The sequence below is a fragment of the Cherax quadricarinatus genome, chromosome 18, assembly GCF_038502225.1.
Source record: "Cherax quadricarinatus isolate ZL_2023a chromosome 18, ASM3850222v1, whole genome shotgun sequence".
Taxonomy (NCBI): Eukaryota; Metazoa; Arthropoda; class Malacostraca; order Decapoda; family Parastacidae; genus Cherax; species Cherax quadricarinatus.
In genome coordinates, this window is record NC_091309.1 from 3,463,259 (window position 1) to 3,490,986 (window position 27,728).

The following is a 27,728-nucleotide window of genomic DNA, read 5'->3' on the forward strand; positions in this document are numbered from 1 at the left end:
GTAAAAGGACACAAGGAGCTTTATCAAGCCATTGGCTTGATAAAGCTCCTGGAGAGCGAAACGTTGCCACAATAAAATGTCACATTAGTTGCACTTGTGTCCTTTTACTTTACATATTGTCGGTAATTCTACCAACTTTATTACAATGAATGGTGTGATTAGACTTGCCTAGTATAGGCCAGTAGGCCTGCTGCAGTCCTCCTTCCTTCTTATTTTTTACGGGAATTATTATTATATAATCAAGGGGGAAGCGCTAAACCCGGAGGATTATACAGCGCCTGGGGGGGGATGTGGAAGGCATTCAGGCTTAATTCGGGGAACTGGAGCACAGATCCAATTCCCTAAATCAAGAGCCCCTCACCAACATCAAGGAACCTTCCTTGAGGGTTTTTTACGGGAAACTAAACTTGTTGTAACTTTCCAGGGAGGTGTCTTGATGCCCGGAAGGTCTCTTGATTAAATTAAATGGAACTACCCTCTCTCCTTGAACCTTGATTGCCTCTCATACCCCTGGAGCTGTATGACCCCTGAGAGTTTAGCGCTTCCTCAATGAATGTATTAATAATAATAATTTCTTTATTTCTACAAGTACATGTACAAGGTATATACACTATATCAAGGTACAGTATATAGTCCCGTAGCTCGATCACTAGCGCACTCAGCTCACACACCGAGGTCCGGGGTTCGAATCCCCTCCGGTAAGGCTGGAAAACATTAGGGACGTGTTTCCGTAAGACACCTGCTGTCCCTGTCCCCAAAATAGGTACCTGGGTGTTAGTGGACTGGTGTGGGTCGCATCCTGGGACAAAACTGACCTAATCCTTGCACATGTACTTGTAGTAAATAAATATATTATTATTAATGACATACTATGTAGAAATCCGCTTGTTATGCTGAGCATTTCGGGCAAATTATGTCAGTTCTGTCCCAGGATGCGACCCACACCAGTCTACTAACACCCAGGTACGTATCTTATACTGATGGGTGAAAATGGACAACAGGTGTCTTAAAGAAACACGTCCTAATGTTCGCCAGCCGTACCGGAGATTCGATCCCCGGACCTCTGTGTGAGGCGAGTGCGCTACCGATCTAGCCACAGGACACTGTATAATTATAACAGACCAGTTGAACTAACTGGAGGTATTAATGTTATCTGCACACTGCCGTTTATATAATGTTAATAATAAAATGACTTGTTGAAAAAAAAAAAAACATAAAAAGAGTATGCTTATGCCAATGTACGAATAAATATTTCTTTTTTTTTATGAAGAATTTATTAAATTTTTTGACGCTCTATGACCTCTAAGGGTTTAGCGCTCCCTATGATGTTAATGCAAAAACTGATTTTTTTTTTTTTGAGAATCAATCATGTAATGAAATGTGGAAATGTGATGTAAAATCCATCATGTGTGATAGATAAATTAGATAAACAATTATATCTTGGTGCAACTGTCAGTGCTGTATGACTGTATGACCTTTGTGGGTTTAGCGCTTGGTTGTTGATAATAATTATTATTATTATTATAATCAAGGGGGAAGCGCTAAACCCGGAGGATTATACAGCGCCTGGGGGGGGGGTGGAAGGCATTCAGGCTTAATTCGGGGAACTGGAGCACATCCAATTCCCTAAATCAAGAGCCCCTCACCAACATCAAGGAACCTTCCTTGAGGGGTTGATAATAATAATTGGTATAAGTACAGTATACAGAGGTGAGGTGAGCACCACAATGGACTGTCAATTATGATAAAGTTTTTACAGTCTACTTTAATATATTTATAGTATGTTTACAAAACATTAACTTGGCGATATTATAGTACATTATTTAAGACATTTTAAGTGTCAGTAAAGATATGTGAGAGAGAATAATGTAGTAATGCACAGCGCTAGTGGCTGTCTTCTGTTATTAACAACATTTTATTACATGTAAATTATATTTTATATACTGCAGAAAACAAATAAAAGTTGTATAATAAAGTAAATTAAGAGGCGGCCATAAGAGGCATTTAACAAAACTTTACACAATCGCATTTAAAGATACATTTAAATATTAAATACCATGTATTTAGTGCTTCTATTTTTCTTAGTTTTATTAATGAGTTTATTATATATACAAGTGAGTAGTAATATTTTCCAATAAAATATAAAACAAAAGTAGAAACTTTGAACGTGTGTGAGGAAACATCGTGATTGGTGGAGAGCGCCGCCGCTCCACCAATCAGCGACAACCTTGTGCCAGCATCACCAAATTTGAAGTGCTGATGTCCTCTACATTTTATTATTGAGCTTATTAATCACAAAGGAGGCCGCGCTTTTAATTTTGACGAGGGTGTGGATGAGCAACAAGGTAGAGTGTACGGTGATGGCTAGTGATCAAGAGGGAGGAAGAGTGTAGAGTGGTGTGAAATATAAGAATAAGAAGGTGGTAGTGAACCAACGACCTGCTGTTTATTTACGTGTGGCAGCCAAGTCTTACTCTCCTGGTTAATTATTACAATATTTCTCACTCTGCACAACACCGTGAGTCCTCCACACTAATACTCACACTTGAGGCTTCACCTCTGTCTTATATATAGTCTAGAATAACAAGTTGTGTAGTATTATATATGAATGATATACAATATGGACAAGAAGAATTAAACACGTGTATAATATCTTATTATATTTGATTGTAGAAGTCTCCTCATCCACTGGCTTTATAAATACAATACAAGGACACATTGTGAAGACTATAGAAATATATATACAAAAGACAAGGTAATCAATCCCTCAACCTAGCAGTAGGTGTGAAGAGCACCATAGTTATCTATGGTGCTCTTGGCACCTACTGCTAGGTTCAGGGACTGATTACCTCACCTTCTGTACATAGTTCTCCTGTCTTCAAGTTATGTCCTGGAATTTGTATTGATAAAGCCACTGGATGGCGAAACGTCTACAATAAAGATACCCAGATGTTGCACATGTCTCAATTTCAGTCTTCACATTCTTCAACATCCAAATTTTCGGCCTCACAACCGAAAATTTTCAAGGCAAAATATCTTTGAAAGTGTTTGCGTGTGTATTTTCATCTCTGAATTATTTAAAACTTAATCCAAGATAATCAAACAACAGTCAGGGCTTCCTGACTCAGGTTGTTGTGTACTATACCATAATATAGCTATAGAATTAAGTGTATTTAAACTAAAAAAAATATCAAATGCACCGGCAGCTTCTTCATCTTAAAAAGCCTATAAACAGCGAGTGGAGAAAAGTAATTTTGATGGCTTTACATGGAAGTATGAGTATGGTAACAGTATGAGGGGATGAGTATGGTAACAGTATGAGGGGATGAGTATGGTAACAGTATGAGGGGATGAGTATGGTAACAGTATGAGGGGATGAGTATGGTAACAGTATGAGGGGATGAGTATGGTAACAGTATGAGGGGATGAGTATGGTAACAGTATGAGGGGATGAGTATGGTAACAGTATGAGGGGATGAGTATGGTAACAGTATGAGGGGATGAGTATGGTAACAGTATGAGGGAGGGGATGAGTGGTAACAGTATGAGGGGATGAGTATGGGACCAGTATGAGGGGATGAGTATGGTAACAGTATGAGGGGATGAGTAAGGTAACAGTATGAGGGGATGAGTATGGTAACAGTATGAGGGGATGAGTATGGTAACAGTATGAGGGGATGAGTATGGTAACAGTATGAGGGGATTCAGGGAAAACTGGATAGCTGGACTTTAGTCCTGGACCTGTGAAGTACAATACCTGCACTCTGAAGTAACAGTAAAAAATGTTGTAATTCATAATCATTTGAATTGTGATGTCTGCACAATTTTGGTAAGACAGCCACTGAATGATTTTTTTTTTGGGGGGGGGGGAGACCACCTTGGTAGTATATGGCTATTCACTGGATTTATTTTACACTGCCTCCTACTCAGTGTAACTTCAGTAGGTTATGTAGTGTGTAGATTTTAAACCAAGATAGTTTAATTGCAGTTCATATACCACTACTTAATGATTTTGCATGACTGAACTACATCCTGCACAGGTAGTGTTTCTGTTTTACTGCAAAAAAAAAATACACATACATTAATTTAATACTTTGTATTCCTGCAGGCTGTATGATGGCCTCACGTCCAAATACCCGAGGCTTAACAACTCGAAACCAAGTGAACAAGAAAGTACAAGTTGTGAAGATTCACAATGAGAACTCCAATCGTCCACCATTACCTGGAAAACCCAGCTCAAGCTTTCTCCGTGATACTACAAATAAAGTGCTAAGGCTGAAACGTAAGGCTGAAGGTGCTCCTGAGGAAGAGAAGGTCACCAAAAAGAGGTCTGCTTTTGGTGATCTTACAAATGTAAGACCTTGTCTGTTGTGTTGATGCATATACAGTAAACCCTCGATATAATGGACTTTTTAAATAATGTGCAAAGTCTGCTGTATAATTTGCATTACTATTAATTTCAAAGTTTAGTGCAATATAACTAAATGGTGTGTACAGCACAATTTTAGATATACAGTAGAGCACCTATCTTTATTATTATTATGATTATTATTATTATTATTATTTTCTAGCATTTTTCTGATAAAGGACACTTGGATAACCCCCCCCCTGCCCCTTTAGTCTGTTACATGAACGGTTTACTATATTTGTATTCACAAAATGTGTAGTCATGTAATTTATGATTTCATATTTTTATATGTTTAAATTAGATTTGTGAAGGGATTCAAGGTAGCTGGTTAACTGAACTTAGTCCTGGAAGTGGGAAGGGCAGTGCCTCCAGAGGGTAATCTGATTGTCAGCACACCTCTGCAAAGATGATTGATTAACATCTTTTCTTTGGGTCACCCTACCTTGATAGGAAATGGCCGTTCAGTCGAAAAAAAAATACATGGTATAACAATTACAGTGGTCCCTCGATAATCGTAGGGCTCGATAGTCTTAATTTTCGGAAATCATAACGATATTTTCGTCAAAACATTGGCTCGCTAATCGTAGATTGACTTGCGAATAGTCATTCGTCCGGGATGCGTACTCGCATCGTATTCCATTCATTTTAGTGCTTGCAACTACTAAATAAGCTACCATGGCTCCAAAGAAAGCTCCAAGTGCCAAGCCTTTGGTAAAGAAGGTGAGAAATAAGATTGAATTTAAGAAAAAACATCATTGAACAATATGAAAGTGGCGTATGTATGGCCGAACTGGCCAGGATGTATAACAAACCCCATACAACCATAGCTTCCATCGTGGCCAAGAAAAAGGAAATCAAGGACGCTGTTGTTGTAAAGGGGGTAAATATGCTGACAAAAATGAGATCACCAGTACTCGAAGAGGTTAAGTTATTATTGGTGTGGATAAACAAGAAACAATCAGCAAGAGATAGTCTTATGATGTCGATTATTTGTGAAAAGGCTAGGCAGTTGCACGACGATCTGGTAAAGAAATTGCCTGTAACTAGTGGTGATGTGAGTGAATTTAAGGCCAGCAAAGGTTGGTTTGAGAGATTTAAGAACCGTAGTGGCATACACAATGTGGTAAGGCATGATGAGGCTGCCAGTTTGGACCACAAAGTGGCTGAAAAATATGTGCAGGAATTCAAGGAGTACATAGAGGCTGAAGGACTGAAACCTGAACAAGTGTTCAATTGTGACGAAACAGGCCTCTTTTGGAAGAAAATGCCAAAGAGGACCTACATTACTCAGGAGGAAAAGGCACTGCCAGGACACAAACCTATGAAAGACAGGCTGATGCTCATGTTCTGTGCTAATGCTAGTGGGGATTTCAGAATGAAGCTGTTGCTAGTGTACCATTCTGAAAATCCCAGAGAGTTCAGGAAAAACAATGTTATGAAGAGTAAATTGTGTGTGTTTTGGAAATCTAATATTATTATTATTATAATCAAGGGGGAAGCGCTAAACCCGGAGGATTATACAGCGCCTGGGGGGGGGGGATGTGGAAGGCATTCAGGCTTAATTCGGGGAACTGGAGCACAGATCCAATTCCCTAAATCAAGAGCCCCTCACCAACATCAAGGAACCTTCCTTGAGGGGAGGAAATCTAATAGTAAGGCATGGGTCACGAGGGAAATTTTCGTCGAGTGGTTCAATGAAGTGTTTAGCCCTAGTGTGAAGAATTACCTCCTGGAAAAGAAATTGGATCTCAAGTGCCTGTTAGTAATGGACAATGCACCTGCTCATCCTCCAAACTTGGATGACCTAATTTTCGAGGAGTTTGGGTTCATCACAGTAAAGTTCTTGCCCCCGAATACCACTCCTCTCCTCCAGCCCATGGACCAGCAGGTCATTGCAAACTTTAAAAAAAAATACACCAAAGCAATGTTTCAAAGGTGCTTGAATGTGACCTCAGACACTCACTTGACCCTAAGAGATTTTTGGAGAGAACACTTCAGCATCCTCCACTGCATAAGCCTTATAGGTAAGGTTTGGGAGGGAGTGACTACCAGGACTTTGAACTCTGCTTGGAGAAAATTGTGACCAGATTGTGTCCACAAGAGGGATTTTGAAGGGTTTGGGGCTGACCCTGATGAGCCTATGTCTGTTGTTAAATCTATTGTGGCACTGGGGAGTTCCATGGGGTTGGATGTGAGTTTGGAGGATGTGGAAGAGTTGGTGGAAGACCACAACGAAGAGCTCACCACTGAGGAGCTGCAAGAGCTTCAGCAGGAAGACCAACAGATCGCAGCTCAGAATCTTGCTGCAGAGGAGGAGGAAGAGAGATGGAAGAAGTTGCCTTCTTCAGAAATTAAGGAGATTTTTGAAATGTGGGGTAAGATGGAAAGATTTATGGAGAAACATCACCCTGACAAGGCTGTTGCAAGCCATGTTGGCAACATGTACAGTGACGAAGTCTTGGCCCATTTTAGGGAAGTGTTAAAGAGACGCCAGAAACAGAGCTCTCTGGACAGTTATTTTGCGAGACAGGACTCCAGTGACTCTAAAGCTGGTCCTAGTGGCATTAAGAAACAGAGAAGAGAGGTAACCCCAGAAAAGCAATTGGTACCTGAGGTGTTGATGGAAGGGGATTCCCCTTCCAAACTGTAAATAATTAAATCTCTCTCCTCCTCCAGTCTTCCATACACTAAGAAGAATCGCCAATAAAGGTAAGTGTTATGCTGTTAATGTTTCATTCATCATGTCCCATTGTATTGTTTATGTACTACATCTATATTATGAGGATAGTGAGGCTCAGGTTAGGGTGTGTAGAAGAGAGGGAGAATACTTCCCGGTAAAAGTAGGTCTTAGACAGGGATGTGTAATGTCACCATGGTTGTTTAATATATTTATAGATGGGGTTGTAAAAGAAGTAAATGCTAGGGTGTTCGGGAGAGGGGTGGGATTAAATTATGGGGAATCAAATTCAAAATGGGAATTGACACAGTTACTTTTTGCTGATGATACTGTGCTTATGGGAGATTCTAAAGAAAAATTGCAAAGGTTAGTGGATGAGTTTGAGAATGTGTGTAAAGGTAGAAAGTTGAAAGTGAACATAGAAATGAGTAAGGTGATGAGGGTATCAAATGATTTAGATAAAGAAAAATTGGATATCAAATTGGGGAGGAGGAGTATGGAAGAAGTGAATGTTTTCAGATACTTGGGAGTTGACGTGTCGGCGGATGGATTTATGAAGGATGAGGTTAATCATAGAATTGATGAGGGAAAAAAGGTGAGTGGTGCGTTGAGGTATATGTGGAGTCAAAAAACGTTATCTATGGAGGCAAAGAAGGGAATGTATGAAAGTATAGTAGTACCAACACTCTTATATGGATGTGAAGCTTGGGTGGTAAATGCAGCAGCGAGGAGACGGTTGGAGGCAATGGAGATGTCCTGTCTAAGGGCAATGTGTGGTGTAAATATTATGCAGAAAATTCGGAGTGTGGAAATTAGGAGAAGGTGTGGAGTTAATAAAAGCATTAGTCAGAGGGCAGAAGAGGGGTTGTTGAGGTGGTTTAGTCATTTAGAGAGAATGGATCAAAGTAGAATGACATGGAAAGCATATAAATCTATAGGGGAAGGAAAGAGGGGTAGGGGTCGTCCTCGAAAGGGTTGGAAAGAGGGGGTAAAGGAGGTTTTGTGGGCGAGGGGCTTGGACTTCCAGCAAGCGTGCATGAGCGTGTTAGATAGGAGTGAATGGAGACGAATGATACTTGGGACCTGACGATCTGTTGGAGTGTGAGCAGGGTAATATTTAGTGAAGGGATTCAGGGAAACCGGTTATTTTCATATAGTCGGACTTGAGTCCTGGAAATGGGAAGTACAATGCCTGCACTTTAAAGGAGGGGTTTGGGATATTGGCAGTTTGGAGGGATATGTTGTGTATCTTTATATGTGTATGCTTCTAGACTGTTGTATTCTGAGCACCTCTGCAAAAACAGTGATAATGTGCGAGTGTGGTGAAAGTGTTGAATGATGATGAAAGTATTTTCTTTTTGGGGATTTTCTTTCTTTTTTGGGTCACCCTGCCTCGGTAGGAGACGGCCGACTTGTTGAAAAAAAAAAAAAAAATGTATGTATGTATGAAAAACCTTGTCAAAGTAGTACAGTAGTTTTTTTTTTTTTTTTTAAACACTGACAGTCTCCCACTGAGGTAAAAGAAGAAACATTCACCATTACTCATTCCATCACTGTCTTGCCAGAGGCATGCCAATACTTCATTTCAGATGCCTCCAAACTGTAATATCCCCACTCCTGTACTTCACACCTCTAGGACTCCGACTAGCTGGTTTCCCTGAATCTCTCAGGTGCATAAACACTGCACTATAACCCATTCCTCTAATACATTTTTTTTTCTAAGTACAATTTGTATATTTAAAAATTAATACCATTTTTTCAATTTAACATTACTGCCACACTTTTAACTTTCCCACCCCTTTATAACTATTGTGCGCATTAGGACCTTAAGCTGACTAATTCATGCTGTATAGACTAATGTAAATTTATTTTAATCTTTTGACATTCACTGACAGGCAATTGAGAAAAAGATTAATGATGGTAAGAAGATCTCAACACAGAAGGGAAGGCTGGTGCGCTCAGGATCCACAGTATCTCTGCACAAGGTGGCCAAACAACCCATTAAAAATGCTGTTCAACCATTATCTATTAAAATAGCTGCACCTGAACTTCCTGTCATCAAAGCTGATCAGACAAAGGTGGCATCATTCTGTGACACGCTTCCCAGCTCGCTAGAGAGAGATTTTCTCCAGGAGATCCCCAAGACTGATCTTGACGATTCTGCTGCCTATGTGACAGCCTCTGAAGGAAGGTACAGTCTCTAAAGTGCTTCAGATCACTGCTCTAGGAAGTGTCATTGTGTAAATTTGTTGCATTTCTATTGCCTACTAAAAATTAAGTTCACAGAAATGCTACAGATAACCTGTTATCAGTTTAGATAAACCTATACCTTGTTTAAAGTCATAGGAGACATGGAATCCTAGAATTGCAGTTGCTATAGAATTTATATACTGTACTATATTTCCTTTACCACATAATGCTTTTCATACTTGGTAATCACTTTCTCTTTAAGCAGAAACTGCTGTTTATAGCAGTGGTATTTGGGTGTTGAAGTTGAACTTAATTAAACTCTTGCAGTGTGAAACTTTCTCTTGGGTACAGATGCATGTGTGCTTATATGGTTCAGTATGAGAGATGCTTCATTCTCTTTGGGAATCTGCATTTTTGTGAAGCCCATAATTGTAAAGCCTCCCCATCCAAATTTGATTTATCTTGTTTATTTCTTGCTGGGAAAATCAAATTCTAGAATTAGATATTGTAACTTAATTTGTGTATCCTTAGCTATTGAATATTTTATGAAGCTTTTATTTATACCACAAAAAATGTAAACTTTATAATTTTCATCAGCATAGCTGGTGAAGTACAGTGGAACCTCGGTTTTCGTGATTAATTCGTTCCACAATGTCTAATGAAAACCGAATTGTACAAAAACTGAAGCAGTATTTCCCATAAGAAATAATGTAAATTCAATTAATCCATTCCAAATACCAAAAAAAATATTAAAAAATACATTTTATAGAGAATAATTATAGTTTTACATACAGAAAATAATGAGAAATAAATATAAATGACTAATGAAATGGATATATGAACATTTAACATCACTTTTACCTTTACTGAAGATTCTTGTTGGCGTATGGAACACGGCAAGGAGGAGGAGAGGTTATTGTTTGGAAGGGGAATCCCCTCCCCCCCATTAGAACTTCAGGTATCAAGGCCCCATCTGGGGTTACTTCCCTTCTTTGTCTCTTACTGGCACTAGGACCACCTTGAGTCACTGCACCCTGTCTCACAAAAAAACTGTCCAGAGAGGTCTGTTTTTGGTATCTCTTTAAGATTTGTCTAAAATGGGACATGTTGCAGACATGGCTTGCAACAGCTTTGTTACGGTGATATTTCCCCACAAAATTTTGCACCTCATTCAACTTTGCAAACATGTCCTTAATCACTGAAGAAGGCACATTCTTCCCTCTGTCTTCCTCCTCCTCTGAAGTAATTTCCTCAGCTGCAGTCTGTTGCTGTTCCAGCTGAAGGTCTTGCAGCTCTTCAGTGGTTCTCTTCCCTGTGGTCGTCCACCAACTCTTCCACCAAAACACTATCTCCCGCTAGCTGTTTTTTGTTGATCCACACCAGCAGCAACTTCTCAACATCTTTGATTGTTTGCGATCTCTGTTTCGTTAGCACATTTACCCCTTTCGCAACATCAGCTTCCTTGATTTCTTTTTTCTTCACCAGGATGGAACTGATCGTTGATGCAGACCTCCCATACATCCTGGCGAGATCGGCCACGCGTACGCCATTTTTGTACTTTGGTACGAGTTCTTTCTTGAATTCTATCGTGTGTCTCGCTTTCTTTATCTAAGGGCTGGCACTCAGAACTTTCTTTGGCCCCATGGTGGCTTATTTAGCAGTCGCACTCAACAAACACAAAAAAACAATGGATTATTACAAAACATTATCCGAACCCGGGGTTGAAGAGGGTTGGAATAGTTTTAAAAATGCAGTATTAGAATGTGGGGCAGAAGTTTGTGGTTATAGGAGGGTGGGGGCAGGAGGAAAGAGGAGTGATTGGTGGAATGATGAAGTAAAGGGTGTGATAAAAGAGAAAAAGGTAGCTTATGAGAGGTTTTTACAAAGCAGAAGTGTTATAAGAAGAGCAGAGTATATGGAGAGTAAAAGAAAGGTAAAGAGAGTGGTGAGAGAGTGCAAAAGGAGAGCAGATGATAGAGTGGGAGAGGCACTGTCAAGAAATTTTAATGAAAATAAGAAAAAATTTTGGAGTGAGTTAAACAAGTTAAGAAAGCCTAGGGAAAATATGGATTTGTCAGTTAAAAACAGAGTAGGGGAGTTAGTAGATGGGGAGATGGAGGTATTGGGAAGATGGCGAGAATATTTTGAGGAACTTTTAAATGTTAAGGAAGAAACAGAGGCAGTAATTTCATGCACTGGTCAGGGAGGTATACCATCTTTTAGGAGTGAAGAAGAGCAGAATGTAAGTGTGGGGGAGGTACGTGAGGCATTACGTAAAATGAAAGGGGGTAAAGCAGCTGGAACTGATGGGATCATGACAGAAATGTTAAAAGCAGGGGGGGATATAGTGTTGGAGTGGTTGGTACTTTTGTTTAATAAATGTATGAAAGAGGGGAAGGTACCTAGGGATTGGCAGAGAGCATGTATAGTCCCTTTATATAAAGGGAAAGGGGACAAAAGAGACTGTAAAAATTATAGAGGAATAAGCTTACTGAGTATACCAGGAAAAGTGTACGGTAGGGTTATAATTGAAAGAATTAGAGGTAAGACAGAATGTAGGATTGCGGATGAGCAAGGAGGTTTTAGAGTGGGTAGGGGATGTGTAGATCAGGTGTTTACATTGAAGCATATATGTGAACAGTATTTAGATAAAGATAGGGAAGTTTTTATTGCATTTATGGATTTAGAAAAGGCATATGATAGAGTGGATAGAGGAGCAATGTGGCAGATGTTGCAAGTATATGGAATAGGTGGTAAGTTATTAAATGCTGTAAAGAGTTTTTATGAGGATAGTGAGGCTCAGGTTAGGGTGTGTAGAAGAGAGGGAGACTACTTCCCGGTAAAAGTAGGTCTTAGACAGGGATGTGTAATGTCACCATGGTTGTTTAATATATTTATAGATGGGGTTGTAAAGGAAGTAAATGCTAGGGTGTTTGGGAGAGGGGTGGGATTAAATTATGGGGAATCAAATTCAAAATGGGAATTGACACAGTTACTTTTTGCTGATGATACTGTGCTTATGGGAGATTCTAAAGAAAAATTGCAAAGGTTAGTGGATGAGTTTGGGAATGTGTGTAAAGGTAGAAAGTTGAAAGTGAACATAGAAAAGAGTAAGGTGATGAGGGTGTCAAATGATTTAGATAAAGAAAAATTGGATATCAAATTGGGGAGGAGGAGTATGGAAGAAGTGAATGTTTTCAGATACTTGGGAGTTGACGCGCGGTAATGTTCACTCAATGAGAAACAACGCCAGACTGAGTCAGAATGCATGGGATGCTTTGTGTGGGCATGGGCAATCAGACTCATTTGGTACAGACCATTGTCGACTCTACGAAAACCAAGCAGATGTATGAAAACGGACAAAATTTAGACAAAAAGTCATCGAAAACTGAGTCCTATGAAAACCAGGGCATACGAAAACCAAGGTTCCACTGTATATAGGCAAAAATATTTGATAAACAAGGTCCCTGCTCTGCATGTCCCAAAAGTAGCAAGTGTATTTGTAGAACAATCTAGATACTATGTAATTGCATGTGTTCAAAGAGTGGGTGACCATTGAGCGGTGCATGCTCTGTGCAAGCATTGTGGTTTCTCAAGACATAAATGGGTTAGAGATGGAAAAAATGCCAGTGAATCTGTAATTATGGCTTTTTCATTCAAGAATAATGGTTTACTTTCATAAGCTTCCTTCATTGCACTTGTATGAACTTACTAGCTATTACATTCTATCTAGGAACTTGACGCGAGTGATAAGAAGTCTCATGAGCTTGCTTACTGTGTGTGTGCGTGTGTGCGTACATACGTACTCGCCTATATGTGGTTGCAGGGGTCAAGTCAGAACTAGCCCCCGCCTCTTCACTGATTGCTACTGGATCCTCTCTTCCTGCTTCATGAGCTTTATCATACCTTGTCTTAAAACTATGTATGGTTCCTGCCTCCATTATATCACTTGCCAAACTGTTCCACTTCCTGACAACTCTGTTTAAGAAATAATTCCTGACATCCCTTTGACTCAGACGAGTCCTCAACTTCCAATTGTGACCCTTTGTTTCTGTGTCCCATCTCTGGAACATCCTGTCAGTCCACCTTGTCAATTCATTGCAGTATTTTGTATGTCGTTATGATGTCTCCCCTAACCCTCCTGTCCTCCAGTGTTGTCAGGTCAATTTTCCTTAACCGTTCTTTATAGGGTATTTGCCTTAGCCCTGGAACGAGTCTTCTTGCAAACCTTTACTTTTTTTTTTTTTTTTCCTCCAACAAGTCGGCTGTCTCCCACCGAGGCAGGGTGACCTAAAAAGAAAGAAAATTCCCAAAAAGAAAATACTTTCATCATCATTCAACACTTTCACCTCACTCACACATAATCACTGTTTTTGCAGAGGTGCTCAGAACACAACAGTTTACAAGGAGGGGTGTTAATGTTGCAGTTTAAAAACTGTAGTGTAAAGCAACCTTCTGGCAAGACAGTGATGGAGTGAATGATGGTGAAAGTTTTTCTTTTTCGGGCCACCCTGCCTTGGTGGGAATCGGCCAGTGTGATAATAATAAAAATAAACAACATATTCCTCCAAACTGCTAATATCCCAAACCCCTTCTTTAGAGTGCAGGCATTGTACTTCCCATTTCCAGGACTCGAGTCCGGCTATATAAAAATAACTGGTTTCCCTGAATCCCTTCACTAAATATTACCCTGCTCACACTACAACAGATCGTCAGGTCCCAAATACCATTCGTCTCTATTCACTCCTATCGAACACGCTCATGCACACCTGCTGGAAGTCCAAGCCCCTCACCCACAAAACCTCCCTTACCCCTTCCTTCCAACCTTTTCGAGGATGACCCCTACCCCGCTTTCCTTCTCCTACAGATTTAAATGCTCTCCATGTCATTCTACTTTGATCCATTCTCTCTAAATGACCAAACCACCTCAACAATCCCTCTTCAGCCCTCTGACTAATACTTTTATATACTCCACACCTTCTCCTAATTTCCACACTCTGAATTTTCTGCATAATATTTACACCACACATTGCCCTTACAGGACATCTCCACTGTCTCTAACCTCCTCCTTGATGCTACATTCACAACCCAAGCTTCACACCCATATAAGAGTGTTGGTACTACTATACTTTCATACATCCCTTCTTTGCCTCCATAGATAACGTTTTTTGACTCCACATATTCCTCAAAGCACCACTCGCCTTTTTTCCCTCATCAATTCTATGATTAACCTCATTATCATTGCCCAATAATTGTCCAACCATTCTAATATGCAGTCATGAATGAGTTGACATTATTTATACAATTATTACAATATTGCAGTAGTCTGCATAACAGTAAACCTTCTATTTTTTGTTTGAATAAAAATCCAAAATAGAAAGCAAGAGTAATATCAGAGGGGCCTGGAGATGTGACTGATGAAGAAAGAAAATTTTATTTTAGAGCTAGGAATATCTGCATTGTTCATTCTGGACCCTTTCTTGAAATTGGCATATTTTTTAATTTGTGTGAAATTGGTCAAATTGCAAATTTCTGACCACGTTATTGGGTAGTTGAAATCAGTAAATGGGCGATTTCTTGTACTCAGTCGATAGAACAAATGGAGTTCTAAAGAAATAGCTGAGAGTTTGGTCAATTGGAACAATGGAATTAACCGAAAATAGGGCTCAAAGTGGGCGAAATCGCCAATTCATAAATATCGCCACAGCCGCTAACTTCGCGAGATCGTAATTCTTTAAGTTTGCGATCAAATTTCATTACCATCAGGAAAAGATTCTCTATCATTTCATGTTCCCCCCCACCCCAAAAAAAAATTCGACACCAGGAGACACCTCAGGATTTGGGGTTGGGACAGTCAAAGGGTTAATAAAATATGTTTTCTAAATTGCTCTAATTGACATTTCATGAGTAAGCTTTATTAATTAATGCATATTATATTGCATTATATTAAATTTCATGTAAGAATATAAGAATAGAGGAACACTGAAGAAGGCCTACTGATCCATACAAGGCAGTTTCTTATCAAAACCACCCCTTTCCAAAGCTACCCAAGAATTTACTCCCGTACTCACGACACCAATCAAACTCAGCCTGTCCCACTCTTATCTGTCCAATCTCTTCTTAAAGCTACCCAGGGTCCTAGCCTCAATTACCCTACTTGGAAGATTGTTCCATGCATTGACCACTCTGTTTGAAAACCAGTACTTGCCTATGTCCTTTTCAAATAAATTTATCCAACTTAACTCCATTATTCCTGGTTCTTACCCGAGTCGATATCCTCAGTATTTCATTAATATCACCTTTGTTTATGCCCATCATCCACTTGTACGCTTTGATATCTCCTCTCATTCTTCGTCTCTCAAAATAATGAAGATTCAAGGATCTAAGTCTGTCTTCATTTGGGAGATTCCTTATACAGTGAATCATTTTAGTCATCCTTCTCTGTATGTTCTCCAATGTTTACTGTAATCATACTTTACTGATATCCCCAGCCCACTGATAACAAGATCTTCATTATTAAATAAAGTGGAAGAGAAGCCTCGGTTGCCAGATGGGGTGGAAGATTATGATGAGGAGATGGTGGGCGACCCTTTTGCCATCTCCATTTATGCTTCTGATATTTTCATTTACTACAAAGAAAGAGAAGTAAGCATATTGTAAGATAGGGTAAGGGCTGCAGGGTATACGTATTAGTGACTATTTTATAAATTTTAAATAGTTTTTAAACAAATATTCAACATTAAAATTTGTGTACTAATAGTAATATTAGTAGATCTTGAGATCAGAGTGGGTTGTTTGGCACAGTGATTGGCAGATGCTTGTGCTGCTGCTAATTGCATTACACACTACCCACTTGTACTCTAACAGCTTCATCTTTGTTAAATGAAGAGGACGAAATGGAGGCAGATATAAGTGAAAATATTTAGTTAAAGGTAGGGAAGCTTTTGTTGCTTTTATGGATTGAGAAAGGACATATGATAAGGTGGATAGGGGAGCAATGTGACAGGTTGCAAGTGTATGAAATAAATAGCAAGTCATTAAATGCTGTAAAGAGTTTTCATAAAGATAGTGAGGTTCAGGTTAGGATGTGTAGGAGATAGGGAGATTACTTTCCAGTAAAAGTAGGTCTTAGACAGGGATGAGTAATGGCACCATGGTTGTTTAACATATTTATAGATGGGGTTGTTAAGGAAGTAAATGCCAAAGTGTTGGAGAAGGGTGGGATTAAATTATGCAGATTGAAATACAAAATGGGAGTTGACAGTTACTTTTTGCTGCTGATATTGTGCTTTTGGGAGATGCTGAACAAAAGTCGCAGAGGTTACTGGAAGAGTTTGGGAGGGTGTGTAAAGGAAGAAAGTTGAAAGTGAACATAGATAAGAGTAAGGTGATGAGGGAGGAGATCAAACGAGTTGGGTAAGGAAAAATTGGATATCACATTGGAATGAGAAAGTATGGAAGAAGTGAATGTGTTCAGATATTTGGAGAGAAAGTATAGAAGAAGTGAATGTGTTCAGATATTTGGAGATGGCCATCGTGTTAAAAAAAAATATCAGTGTGAAAGGAGTAAAGCTTGATATTTTTTTAAATGTGTTTAAAGTTTGCTTGACTAATGTTTGGTTTCCTGCAGTTTTTGAGTAAGACAGAGGTGATAAGTTTATTACTCTTACTGAAGTTACAATAAGATACTTTTTATACATATGTCACCCTGCCTTAGTGGGAGACAGCCAGCATCTTAGGTAAAAAATTATATATTTTTTTTATTTTAATTTATGTATTTATTTATTTTTTATATTTTTCAGAAAAACTTTCAGATTGACAAGTATATTGAACGACAACCAGATGTATCTCGGAGCATGAGAGCAATCTTGATTGACTGGATGGTTGAGGTTCAGGTAGGTGGAGTGTAAGCAAGGTAATATCTAAGAAGAGATTCAGGCAAACTGGTTAGTTGCATTTGTGCGCTGGAAGTGGAAATCTTGCAGTTTTGTGAATAATTTGAACTGTTATATTTGTACTATTCTAGAAATATAGCTTGGGAATGACTAATAATGTATGGTTTTCTATTTAGGGTTAACTTGCCTTTTCATGAAATAGTGTTAGAAAAACAGAAGTCAGTGCTGCAGGTGGTTGGTGGAAGTTAGTTAAATTAGAAATTCATGGTAAGTGTCTTTACATGTGGATGGGTTTGCTGATAGTGGCTTTGGTGGGTAATGTATTTAGAAACCTTTCTTTAACTTCTAAAACAAAAGTGGAATGAAGTGACTGACATTAGATGTAGACTGGTATTCCAGAATAAGTATAACAGGACTATTTCACATTCAGTTGAAAATTTAGAAGTGGGAACATAGTCCTTCCCCCTTTTCCTGCTAAATCAAATAGTACAGTCATGTTTGTGTGTATTAAATAAGTTCATTATTTTTTGGTGAGTTAACAAATGTTTATTTTTCTCTTCAGGAATCATTTGAACTGAATCATGAAACCCTTTACCTTGCTGTAAAATTAGTGGATCTATACCTGTCCAGAGTTGTAATAAAGCGTGATGTCCTGCAATTAATTGGATCAACAGCCATGTTCATTGCTTGTAAATTTGATGTAAGTTACTAACAGATACTATTTTGGATCTTAAAAATATATTGTTGGTTATTGTTTACAATACTCTACATTATATCTTGAGCAACATATTTTCCCAGTAAATAATTTATATATAAAATGTCCTGTATTTCACAGGAAAGGACCCCACCCTATGTTGATGACTTCCTGTACATCTGTGATGATGCGTATAAGAGGAAGGAGCTAATATCTATGGAGATAAAGATTCTTAAAGTGGTCGGCTTTGACTTGGGAATTCCGCTTTCCTATAGATTTTTACGAAGATATGCCAGGGTATGTTTTTCCAGAAGATAATTTTAGTTTTATCAGAGGTAAAAATTAAAAACATACAGAAGTAACTTTCTAAATTTACAATGTGGTATACTGTATAAGACTGGGTTTTGTAAATATTCGGATTTTGTAATGACTAATTTGATTTCTTGTTATAGTTGGGACTTTCTTTGTGGTTAATTTTTAATTCATTGCAGTGTGCCAAGGTGAACATGGAGGACCTTACGTTTACTCGCTACATCTTAGAGATGAGTTTAATGGATTATGAACTGGTAGATTTGGCAGATTCTGCTCTTGCAGCTGCTGCTCTTCTGCTAACCAGAATCATTAAAGGAGAGCCCACTTGGACCCCCACATTACAATATTACTCAGGTTCGAACAACTACTTGACATGTAATAAAAGCTTCATCCAGGCAGATTATAATTTTGTTTTATAGTGAAGAACTGTAGGTAAAAGACACTTAAGCACTGTTCAAGAAGCTTGTTAAGAAAACTTTTTGCCATGCACGGCTTCTTTCATGGCAGAATGCTTCCTTATTAAATGTCTTCATCAGTGCATATGTATTTTTTTTTATATACAAACTTGTCAGTATCACCATGCCAGTTCCACCATTTCAGACAGGTAAACAACTATAACTGTAGGGGGTATATAGCACCTAGGAAATGAGAGGGAATCAGATTTAATCCACAGGAGAGAGTGGCTGCAATATTTTTAATCAAGAGCCCTTCAAAAGCAAACCCCTTTAAGAGAATACACATAGGAGATGAAAAATTTTGGAATGCATTATGAAGGTCTAACTACATTCATTTTAAGTTATGACTATTGAGAGACTCCAAAGGCTAATAATTATGTAAAGTGGATTTATCATAGTAAATGGATATTTTTACTGTAAGAATGCGATTGGCTAACATTTTTAAAAAATCAGTAAGGTTAGGATTAGACAGAATTTTGAATGGATAAGTAATCTAACTTGAATGAGGTGGCATTACCCATTCTCTTTACCTCCATATTGCCCTTTCCTTAGATACTGATTATGCGTCCTTGTGCCTCCCTTGTACTTTCTCACTGTTATAGGGCTATGGAGGGCCTTGAATGTTTTAATGCCATCCTTATGCTTAGCACACATTGCTTACTAATCCAGGCAGGTGGTATCTTTATTTCCACACTAGCAAATTGCCATTTGCTAGCTTCCATAGAAAGGCATATAATATAAAAAGATTTATCCACAGTTCATCTGAAGTGAGGCTGGATATTTAATGCTAAGTGCACATATAGCACTTACATATAAGCAGTGATTTGGTGGGGCACAAATTAATTTTTTCTAGCTGTCTTTAATATTGTTGCAGGATATCAAATGCAGGATCTGTACCATACGGTTCATTTACTCCATAGCATGATTTGCCAGCCACCCAAAGAACACTTGAAGACTATCAGGAATAAATACTCACACAAGTAAGTTGTTTATTAGATTTTTTGACATGTATACTTTTTCTTCCATTTTAAATAACATCCCACTAAAGATGGTCTATCCCCAAGCAAAAACTATAGTACAGTGGACCCCCGACTTACGATATTAATCCGTTCCAGAGAGCACATCGTAAGTCGAATTAATTTTCTCCATAAGAAATAATGGAAATCAAATTAATTTGTTCAAGACACCCAAAAGCATTAAAAAAAAATTTTTTACCACATGAAATATGCATTTTCCTGCACACAAAAAGGATACATGCACAATATATATTGTGCATAGTCAAGTTTTTCAAAGTAGGTCAGGGTCAAATTTGTACGCTGACAAGCATTGCAAGTCAGTTTTATCGTAGGTTGAGGCCAGCGTAAGTCGGGGGTCCACTGTATATTCTTTTTTCTGAAGGGATTCAAAGAAACGGTTAGCCAGACTTAAGTCCTGGAGGTGGGAAGTACCTCCTGTGTGCCTGTGGTAAGACAGTGATAGTATGAGTGAATGTTTTTTTTTTTTTTTAAGGGGGCATCCAAGGTTGGGTGGGAGGCCAGTGTGTTAAAAAAAAAAATATTCTTTAACATAACTACAGACTATCCTATATACTGTTGTAATGCAAAAAAAAAAAAAATATATATATAACACTTTCTATTCCAACAAGCAATAATTAAAATTTCTTGCATTTTATACTAGGTCCTTTAACATATCAGTAATTGATTGGCATATTATACATGAAGATATATTTAATTTACAGAGTCTTCTTTGAAGTGGCAAAAATCCCCATTCCAGAGAAGCTAGAATTCTAAGGTAAGATATATGGAACCTGCTGGAGATTGTGTACAAATATTTCTTTTTTAAGTGTTGACAAAAACTGGCTTAAAGCCATATTATCACATTACTGACTTGAGTGGTACTAGACCACAGGAGACAGTTTTGTGATCATAAGTACAGATTATGTATTTTGTGATTGTTCTCATGGTGACATGATGTTCTCACTCTTAACTTAAGCTGTTATGATTAAGCAACAGATGCATATCACATCTTTTAGTTTTTTCTGTACCAATTCATGGTATCCATTCTTTTTATTCAGTGTTGGCGACTGAGTGAATGTTGTAGATATACTGTAAATATATGTAGTTAAGGTATTATATAAGGTCTTAAAACTCATTGCTCATTTTTACAAAAATACTTTTACTGTACTCATGACCCATTTATGATATCCGTCTAGCGTAAGACTTGTCCTGAAGATAATACTTTTTGTAATGTGTTGATCACTGGATTAAAAATGTATTAAAAGACAAACATTCACAGTTACACAGTATTTGATTTACCTGTTTGTACCTGTTAATTGTTCTGGGGATAATCATCCCCAGTGACTTGCAAACTTTGTAGTAATGGCATGGTTTAAACTTGAGAATTGGGTAAATAATCCTTAAAACAGATAGATAAGCTGCAATAGAGATAACATTAATCTAGATGGGTATAATGATGGTAATGCTTTTGGTAATAAAAATGCTTAGCAAAAATGTGTACATGTAAGAAGCATTAAAGATAACCATGGAGATTGCTAAAAAAATAATGCATCATAATTTGTAAACATCAGTTCCCTTACTTATAATGTTGTATTGAGGTCTTCTAGTGCCCAACTTCTCGCTTAAAAAGTCAATAAAAATTATATAAAATTCTTTATTTTGATAAATTTGCTGAAATATACTAGCTAACAAAAATGACATAGTACTAGACTTCAGATTCAAATGTAAATTAGTTAAACAAATTTGTATACGATTACAAAGACGGTACTTTTTGGTGAGCAAAGTACTTGTTGAACCTGTGACTGACTTAGGGATAAATCTGATTTACAATGTTGCCATAAATGAAAATAGCATAGGCAGGCCCCGCTTATACAGCAGTTTAGGTTCTGGGCTACTGCTGTAAAGTGAATTTTTTTTTTTTTACTTTCATATGCATATAAAAAACCTGATTTCGTGTTGACACTATCACTTATTAAATGAGCAAGAGCTAGGCCTAAAAATGGCATATACGCACATTATACACATTATGTACTTACCTCAAAATATTTCTGTCCTAAGATTATAGTGAGTGGTGAATATATTTATTGTAGGTCGTCTGAATAAATGAAGAATGGGTATAACTGAAAAATGCTGTACGTATTAGTGAAACACTGTAAAGTGGGGCCTGCTTGTATTTGCCTGAACTGAAATTATCCCTTAACCCATAAATGGTCCAAACGTATATAAATGTTTATTCAACATTTGAAAGTATGTAATTTTTTTTTTTTTTTTTTTTTTTTGTACATTTGAAAACGTGTAAAAAAAACTGATCTACTTTTGGAGCGCTATGCATGCGAACATAGACCTGCATGGACCGTTTACGGGTTAAGTTAATATAAAATTAAATTTCGATTCTTTTTCTGAACTCTTCATACACCAGCTGACCATTTTCACATTTTTATAATAGGGAAGGAGGTTACTAAATCTATTAAGTCATACAGCATGTAGAGAATAATGGGTAATTAGGATTGATCAAAGGAGGACGACAGATCAAACTCCTTGGATCAAGAGCGCCTCACTGGTATCTAGGAATCTCCCTTGAGGGGTGATCTATCTTGTGTACTGTAGGTACATGGATGTTACTGTTATGGGTTGTAGCTTTGCTACAACCTAGACAAAGCTTCCTGTTAAAAATTGGCAGTTATGTTTTCATGGCTGCTGTTGTACTACCACTTTTATATTTTGACACGTTTAAACATTATAGGTAAATCTGTGGTCGACATTTTTTAACACTGAAATTCCTTGACATACACGGTGGGAGGAGTATGGAAAAACTAAAACCAAATTAGAGCAACATTCTAAATCAGATACTTAATATTTTCCTGAGAATATAATAATAATTATCTAAAGATATTTTTGTGCAGAATCCTCTCAAAAGGAGGTTCCTTAAAGCTATTAAGGGGCTTGGTACAAGAAACTGGACCTATCTTCCACTTCCTTGAATCAAGCCTGACTATGCACCAGATGAGCTGGCCCAGGGCTGGGCTGGAAGTAGGAAAACTCTTGAAAGCCTTCAATGGTATACTTTCTATTCCCTATGTGTAGTGTTCCCCCCTCCCCTCCTACCTTTTTTATTTTTTGAGTGTTAAGCACTATGTACCAGTGTGTAGAGGTATAAACATAAGTGTGAGGCAAGTTTTTTTTTTTTTAATGTTGCAGTCAGGCAGCAGTGAAGATGTCTAGTTTAAGGTCAGTGTACTGTGAATATTATGTATAGAATAAAAGTGGAGGGGTGAGCTGATTTAGCCATTTAGAAAGGATGGGACAAGATTACGAAGTACATATACTGTTGGTGTGGCCGGAAGGTCATATATGGGACATCCCAGGAAGGATGTAAGGGGTAGAGAGATTTAACATATTAGAATGGAGAAGAGAAGTATTTCTTCATACTTGTTATACTGGAGTGTAAACAATATAGCCTTTATGAATGAATTTCAGAGACTGGTAAGCCAGACTAGTTTTGGAGGTGGGAACTATTGTTGCACATAAAATTGTAATTACTTTCTATCATTTTAAACTTTAATTGGAAACTAATCTATTATTGTATAGTATTTTCATAAATTAAAACTCAGCCTTTAACAATTTGTCATTAAGAATTTAATTTTTTTATGTTTACCCAAAATGCTGTGCATATTATGGGCTTCAAATTACTGTATTATACTGCATGTATAATGTCTTGAAATAAAATAGTGTGATAATAATAGTTTCATTTGTGCTTTTGGACCTGTGCTTACCTTGAATAAAACCTGAATGCCTGTCATTATCCCCAGGTGCTGTATGACTCCTATGGATTTAGCACTGACCTATGAATGTAATAATTGGGAAAGAGGAAGGGGGCAGAGGGGAGTCCGAGGAATTGACTTCTCCATTTCCTTGGATTGACTCTGCCTAGCTCTCATTTCTTAGGTGCTGTATGACCCCTGTGGGTCTAGCACTTTCCCTAAATATACAGTCCGGTAATATAACTCCAATGTTTGTTCAAAGTTGACAAATAAGAGCTTTTCAGTTCTGACTAGGAATAAATGTTTTTCTGACTTGCCACTGCTGGTCATGGCAGTTTACACCTCGTCTCTCCACGAAAAGGTAGGTAAAATTACTAAATTATGTTCTCTCTCTCTCTCTCTCTCTCTCTCTCTCTCTCTCTCTCTCTCTCTCTCTCTCTCTCTCTCTCTCTCTCTCTCTCTCTCTCTCTCTCTCTCTCTCTCTCTCTCTCTCTCTCTCTCTCTCTCTCTCTCTCTCTCTCTCTTCTCAACAGCGGCAGTCTCCCACCGAGGCAGGGTGACCAAAAAAAGAAAGAAAATCCCCAAAAAGAAAATACTTTCATCATCATTCAACACTTTCACCACACTCGCACATTATCACTGTTTTTGCAGAGGTGCTCAGAATACAGCAGTTTAGAAGCATACACATATAAAGATACACAACATATCCCTCCAAACTGCCAATATCCCAAACCCCTCCTTTAAAGTGCAGGCATTGTACTTCCCATTTCCAGGACTCAAGTCCGACTATATGAAAATAACCGGTTTCCCTGAATCCATTCACTAAATATTACCCTGCTCACACCAACAGATCGTCAGGTCCCAAGTACCATGCGTCTCCATTCACTCCTATCTAACACGCTCATGCACGCTTGCTGGAAGTCCAAGCTCCTTGCCCACAAAACCTCCTTACCCTCTCTCTCCAACCCTTTCGAGGACGACCCCTACCCCGCCTTCCTTCCCCTATAGATTTATATGCTTTCCATGTCATTCTACTTTGATCCATTCTCTCTAAATGACCAAACCACCTCAACAACCCCTCTTCTGCCCTCTGACTAATACTTTTATTAACTCCACACCTTTTCAGAATTTTCTGCATAATATTTACACCACACATTGCCCTTAAACAGGACATCTCCACTGCCTCCAACCGTCTCCTCGCTGCTGCATATACCACCCAAGCTTCACACCCATATAAGAGTGTTGGTACTACTATACTTTCATACATTCCCTTCTTTGCCTCCATAGATAACGTTTTTTGACTCCACATATACCTCAACGCACCACTCACCTTTTTTCCCTCATCAATTCTATGATTAACCTCATCCTTCATAAATCCATCCGCCGACACGTCAACTCCCAAGTATCTGAAAACATTCACTTCTTCCATACTCCTCCTCCCCAATTTGATATCCAATTTTTCTTTATCTAAATCATTTGACACCCTCATCACCTTACTCTTTTCTATGTTCACTTTCAACTTTCTACCTTTACACACATTCCCAAACTCATCCACTAACCTTTGCAATTTTTCTTTAGAATCTCCCATAAGCACAGTATCATCAGCAAAAAGTAACTGTGTCAATTCCCATTTTGAATTTGATTCCCCAAAATTTAATCCCACCCCTCTCCCGAACACCCTAGCATTTACTTCCTTTACAACCCCACCTATAAATATATTAAACAACCATGGTGACATTACACATCCCTGTCTAAGACCTACTTTTACCGGGAAGTAGTCTCCCTCTCTTCTACACACCCTAACCTGTGCCTCGCTATCCTCATAAAAACTCTTTACAGCATTTAATAACTTACCACCTATTCCATATACTTGCAACATCTGCCACATTGCTCCTCTATCCACTCTATCATATGCCTTTTCTAAATCCATAATTGCAATAAAAACTTCCCTACCTTTATCTAAATACTGTTCACATATATGCTTCAATGTAAACACTTGATCTACACAATCCCTACCCACTCTGAAACCTCCTTGCTCATCCGCAATCCTACATTCTGTCTTACCTCTAATTCTTTCAATTATAACCCTACCGTACACTTTTCCTGGTATACTCAGTAAACTTATTCCTCTATAATTTTTACAGTCTCTTTTGTCCCCTTTCCCTTTATATAAAGGGACTATACATGCTCTCTGCCAATCCCTAGGTACCTTCCCCTCTTTCATACATTTATTAACCCTTTCAGGGTCCAAGGCCCAAATCTGGAGTCACGCACCAGTGTCCAAGAATTTTCAAAAAAAAAAATTGTTATTTTTTCTTATGAAATCGTAGAGAATCTTTTTGTGAAGGTAATAAAACAAAAAGTACGAAATTTGGTGGAAAATTGACGAAATTATGCTCTCGCGAATTTTGATGTGTCAGCGATATTTACGAATCGGCGATTTTGCCGACTTTGACTCCCATTTTAGGCCAATTACATTATTCCAATCAACCAAATTCTTAGCTATTTCACTAGTATTACTTCCATTCTATCGATTGAGCACAAGAAATCGCCAAGTCAACTGTTTCAACTACAAAATAAAGTGATCGGAAATTGTTAATTTGGCCAATTTAACACAAAGTTCAAAATATTCCAATTTCAAAATAGGGTCCAGAATAAACAATGTAGGCATTCCTGGCACTAAACTAACATTTCCTCTGTTCATTAGTTATGTTTTGAGGCTTTACAAATAAATTCCATTTTGATTTTTTATTCACATAATGAATTTTTATTCACACCAAAAAATAGAAGATTTACTGTTATGCAATACTGTAATAATTGTATAAATATCATCACCATATTTGTGAATGTATATTAGACCCACCAGCTGGCGTGTATTAGACGTGTGAGGTCGTTTGTTTACTCTTGAATATCGGCAAAAATTTAACATTTCTGCTACTTTGAGCTCAGTTTCAAGCCATTTCCAGTGCTAAAACCAATCAAAATCATCTCTATTTCTGTAATATGTCTTCCATTCTATCAAATGAGACCAAGAAATCGCAAATACAACTTTAAAAAACATACGAAAAAACACTGCAAAGTTGCTGTTTTAATCGAAAAATCATGATTTCAGTTTTTTTCTCTCATTATACACAGTGTGCTGCAGGATCTGTTTTATGTGGTGCACACATACCACATAGATGTATTCTCTCATATCTAGGCCCAAATGTACCACTCACAGTTTATCAGAGTGAGCTGAGCTCATGGCGTAGATCTACGGTTTGGACACTCACCGTAAAGCCGTAGATCTACGGGACGGACCCTGAAAGGGTTAAACAAAAGTACCAACCACTCCAACACTATATCCCCCCCCTGCTTTTAACATTTCTGTCATGATCTCATCAGTTCCAGCTGCTTTACCCCCTTTCATTTTACGTAATGCCTCACGTACCTCCCCCACACTTACATTCTGCTCTTCTTCACTCCTAAAAGATCGTATACCTCCCTGACCAGTGCATGAAATTACTGCCTCTGTTTCTTCCTTAACATTTAAAAGTTCCTCAAAATATTCTCGCCATCTACCTAATACCTCCATCTCCCCATCTACTAACTCCCCTACTCTGTTTTTAACTGACAAATCCATACTTTCCCTAGGCTTTCTTAACTTGTTTAACTCACTCCAAAATTTTTCTTATTTTCATTAAAATTTCTTGACAGTGCCTCTCCCACTCTATCATCTGCTCTCCTTTTGCACTCTCTTTACCTTTCTTTTACTCTCCATATACTCTGCTCTTCTTATAACACTTCTGCTTTGTAAAAACCTCTCATAAGCTACCTTTTTCTCTTTTATCACACCCTTTACTTCATCATTCCACCAATCACTCCTCTTTCCTCCTGCCCCCACCCTCCTATAACCACAAACTTCTGCCCCACATTCTAATACTGCATTTTTAAAACTATTCCAACCCTCTTCAACCCCTCCCACTACTCATCTTTGCACTAGCCCACCTTTCTGCCTATTATTATTATTATTATAATCAAAAAGAAGCGCTAAGCCACAAGGGCTATACCTTTCTGCCAATAGTCGCTTATATCTCACCCGAACTTCCTCCTCCCTTAGTTTATACACTTTCACCTCCCTCTTACTTGTTGTTGCCACCTTCCTCTTTTCCCATCTACCTCTTACTCTAACTCTAGCGACAACTAAATAATGATCCAATATATCAGTTGCCCCTCTATAAACATGTACATCCTGGAGCCTACCCATCAATCTTTTATCCACCAATACATAATCTAATAAACTACTTTCATTACGTGCTACATCATACCTTGTATATTTAT

General features: G+C 38.1%; 1 protein-coding gene across 2 annotated transcripts; it reads left to right on the top strand.

Annotated features, from left to right (window-relative positions):
- The first annotated feature begins 2,249 nt into the window (after window positions 1–2,249).
- LOC128689311 (G2/mitotic-specific cyclin-B3-like) lies at window positions 2,250–20,929 on the top strand. 2 transcript variants are annotated; one of them, XM_053777457.2, is made up of 10 exons: window positions 2,250–2,345; window positions 4,109–4,353; window positions 8,981–9,276; window positions 15,767–15,920; window positions 17,078–17,170; window positions 17,733–17,870; window positions 18,006–18,161; window positions 18,356–18,530; window positions 19,506–19,611; window positions 20,370–20,929. In XM_053777457.2, the coding sequence occupies exons 2-10, from the start codon at window positions 4,114–4,116 to the stop codon at window positions 20,419–20,421; spliced, it is 1,410 nt and encodes a 469-aa protein (XP_053633432.1). In that variant the 5' UTR covers window positions 2,250–2,345; window positions 4,109–4,113; the 3' UTR covers window positions 20,422–20,929. The 2 variants fall into 2 exon arrangements, with proteins under 2 accessions (XP_053633432.1, XP_053633434.1); XM_053777459.2 differs by lacking the exon at window positions 2,250–2,345 and adding an exon at window positions 2,380–2,518 and having other exon boundaries at window positions 20,370–20,573.
- Window positions 20,930–27,728: the final 6,799 nt, after the last annotated feature.

What these genes read in the sequence shown, in the direction of transcription:
- LOC128689311 (XM_053777457.2), top strand. Translation starts at nt 4,114, where the DNA reads ATGATGGCCTCACGTCCAAATACCCGAGGCTTAACAACTCGAAACCAA. An exon ending in TCATTGCTTGTAAATTTGAT is followed by an intron (nt 17,871 to 18,005) that starts GTAAGTTACTAA and finishes TGTATTTCACAG; the next exon opens with GAAAGGACCCCACCCTATGT. An exon ending in AGGAATAAATACTCACACAA is followed by an intron (nt 19,612 to 20,369) that starts GTAAGTTGTTTA and finishes TTTAATTTACAG; the next exon opens with AGTCTTCTTTGAAGTGGCAA.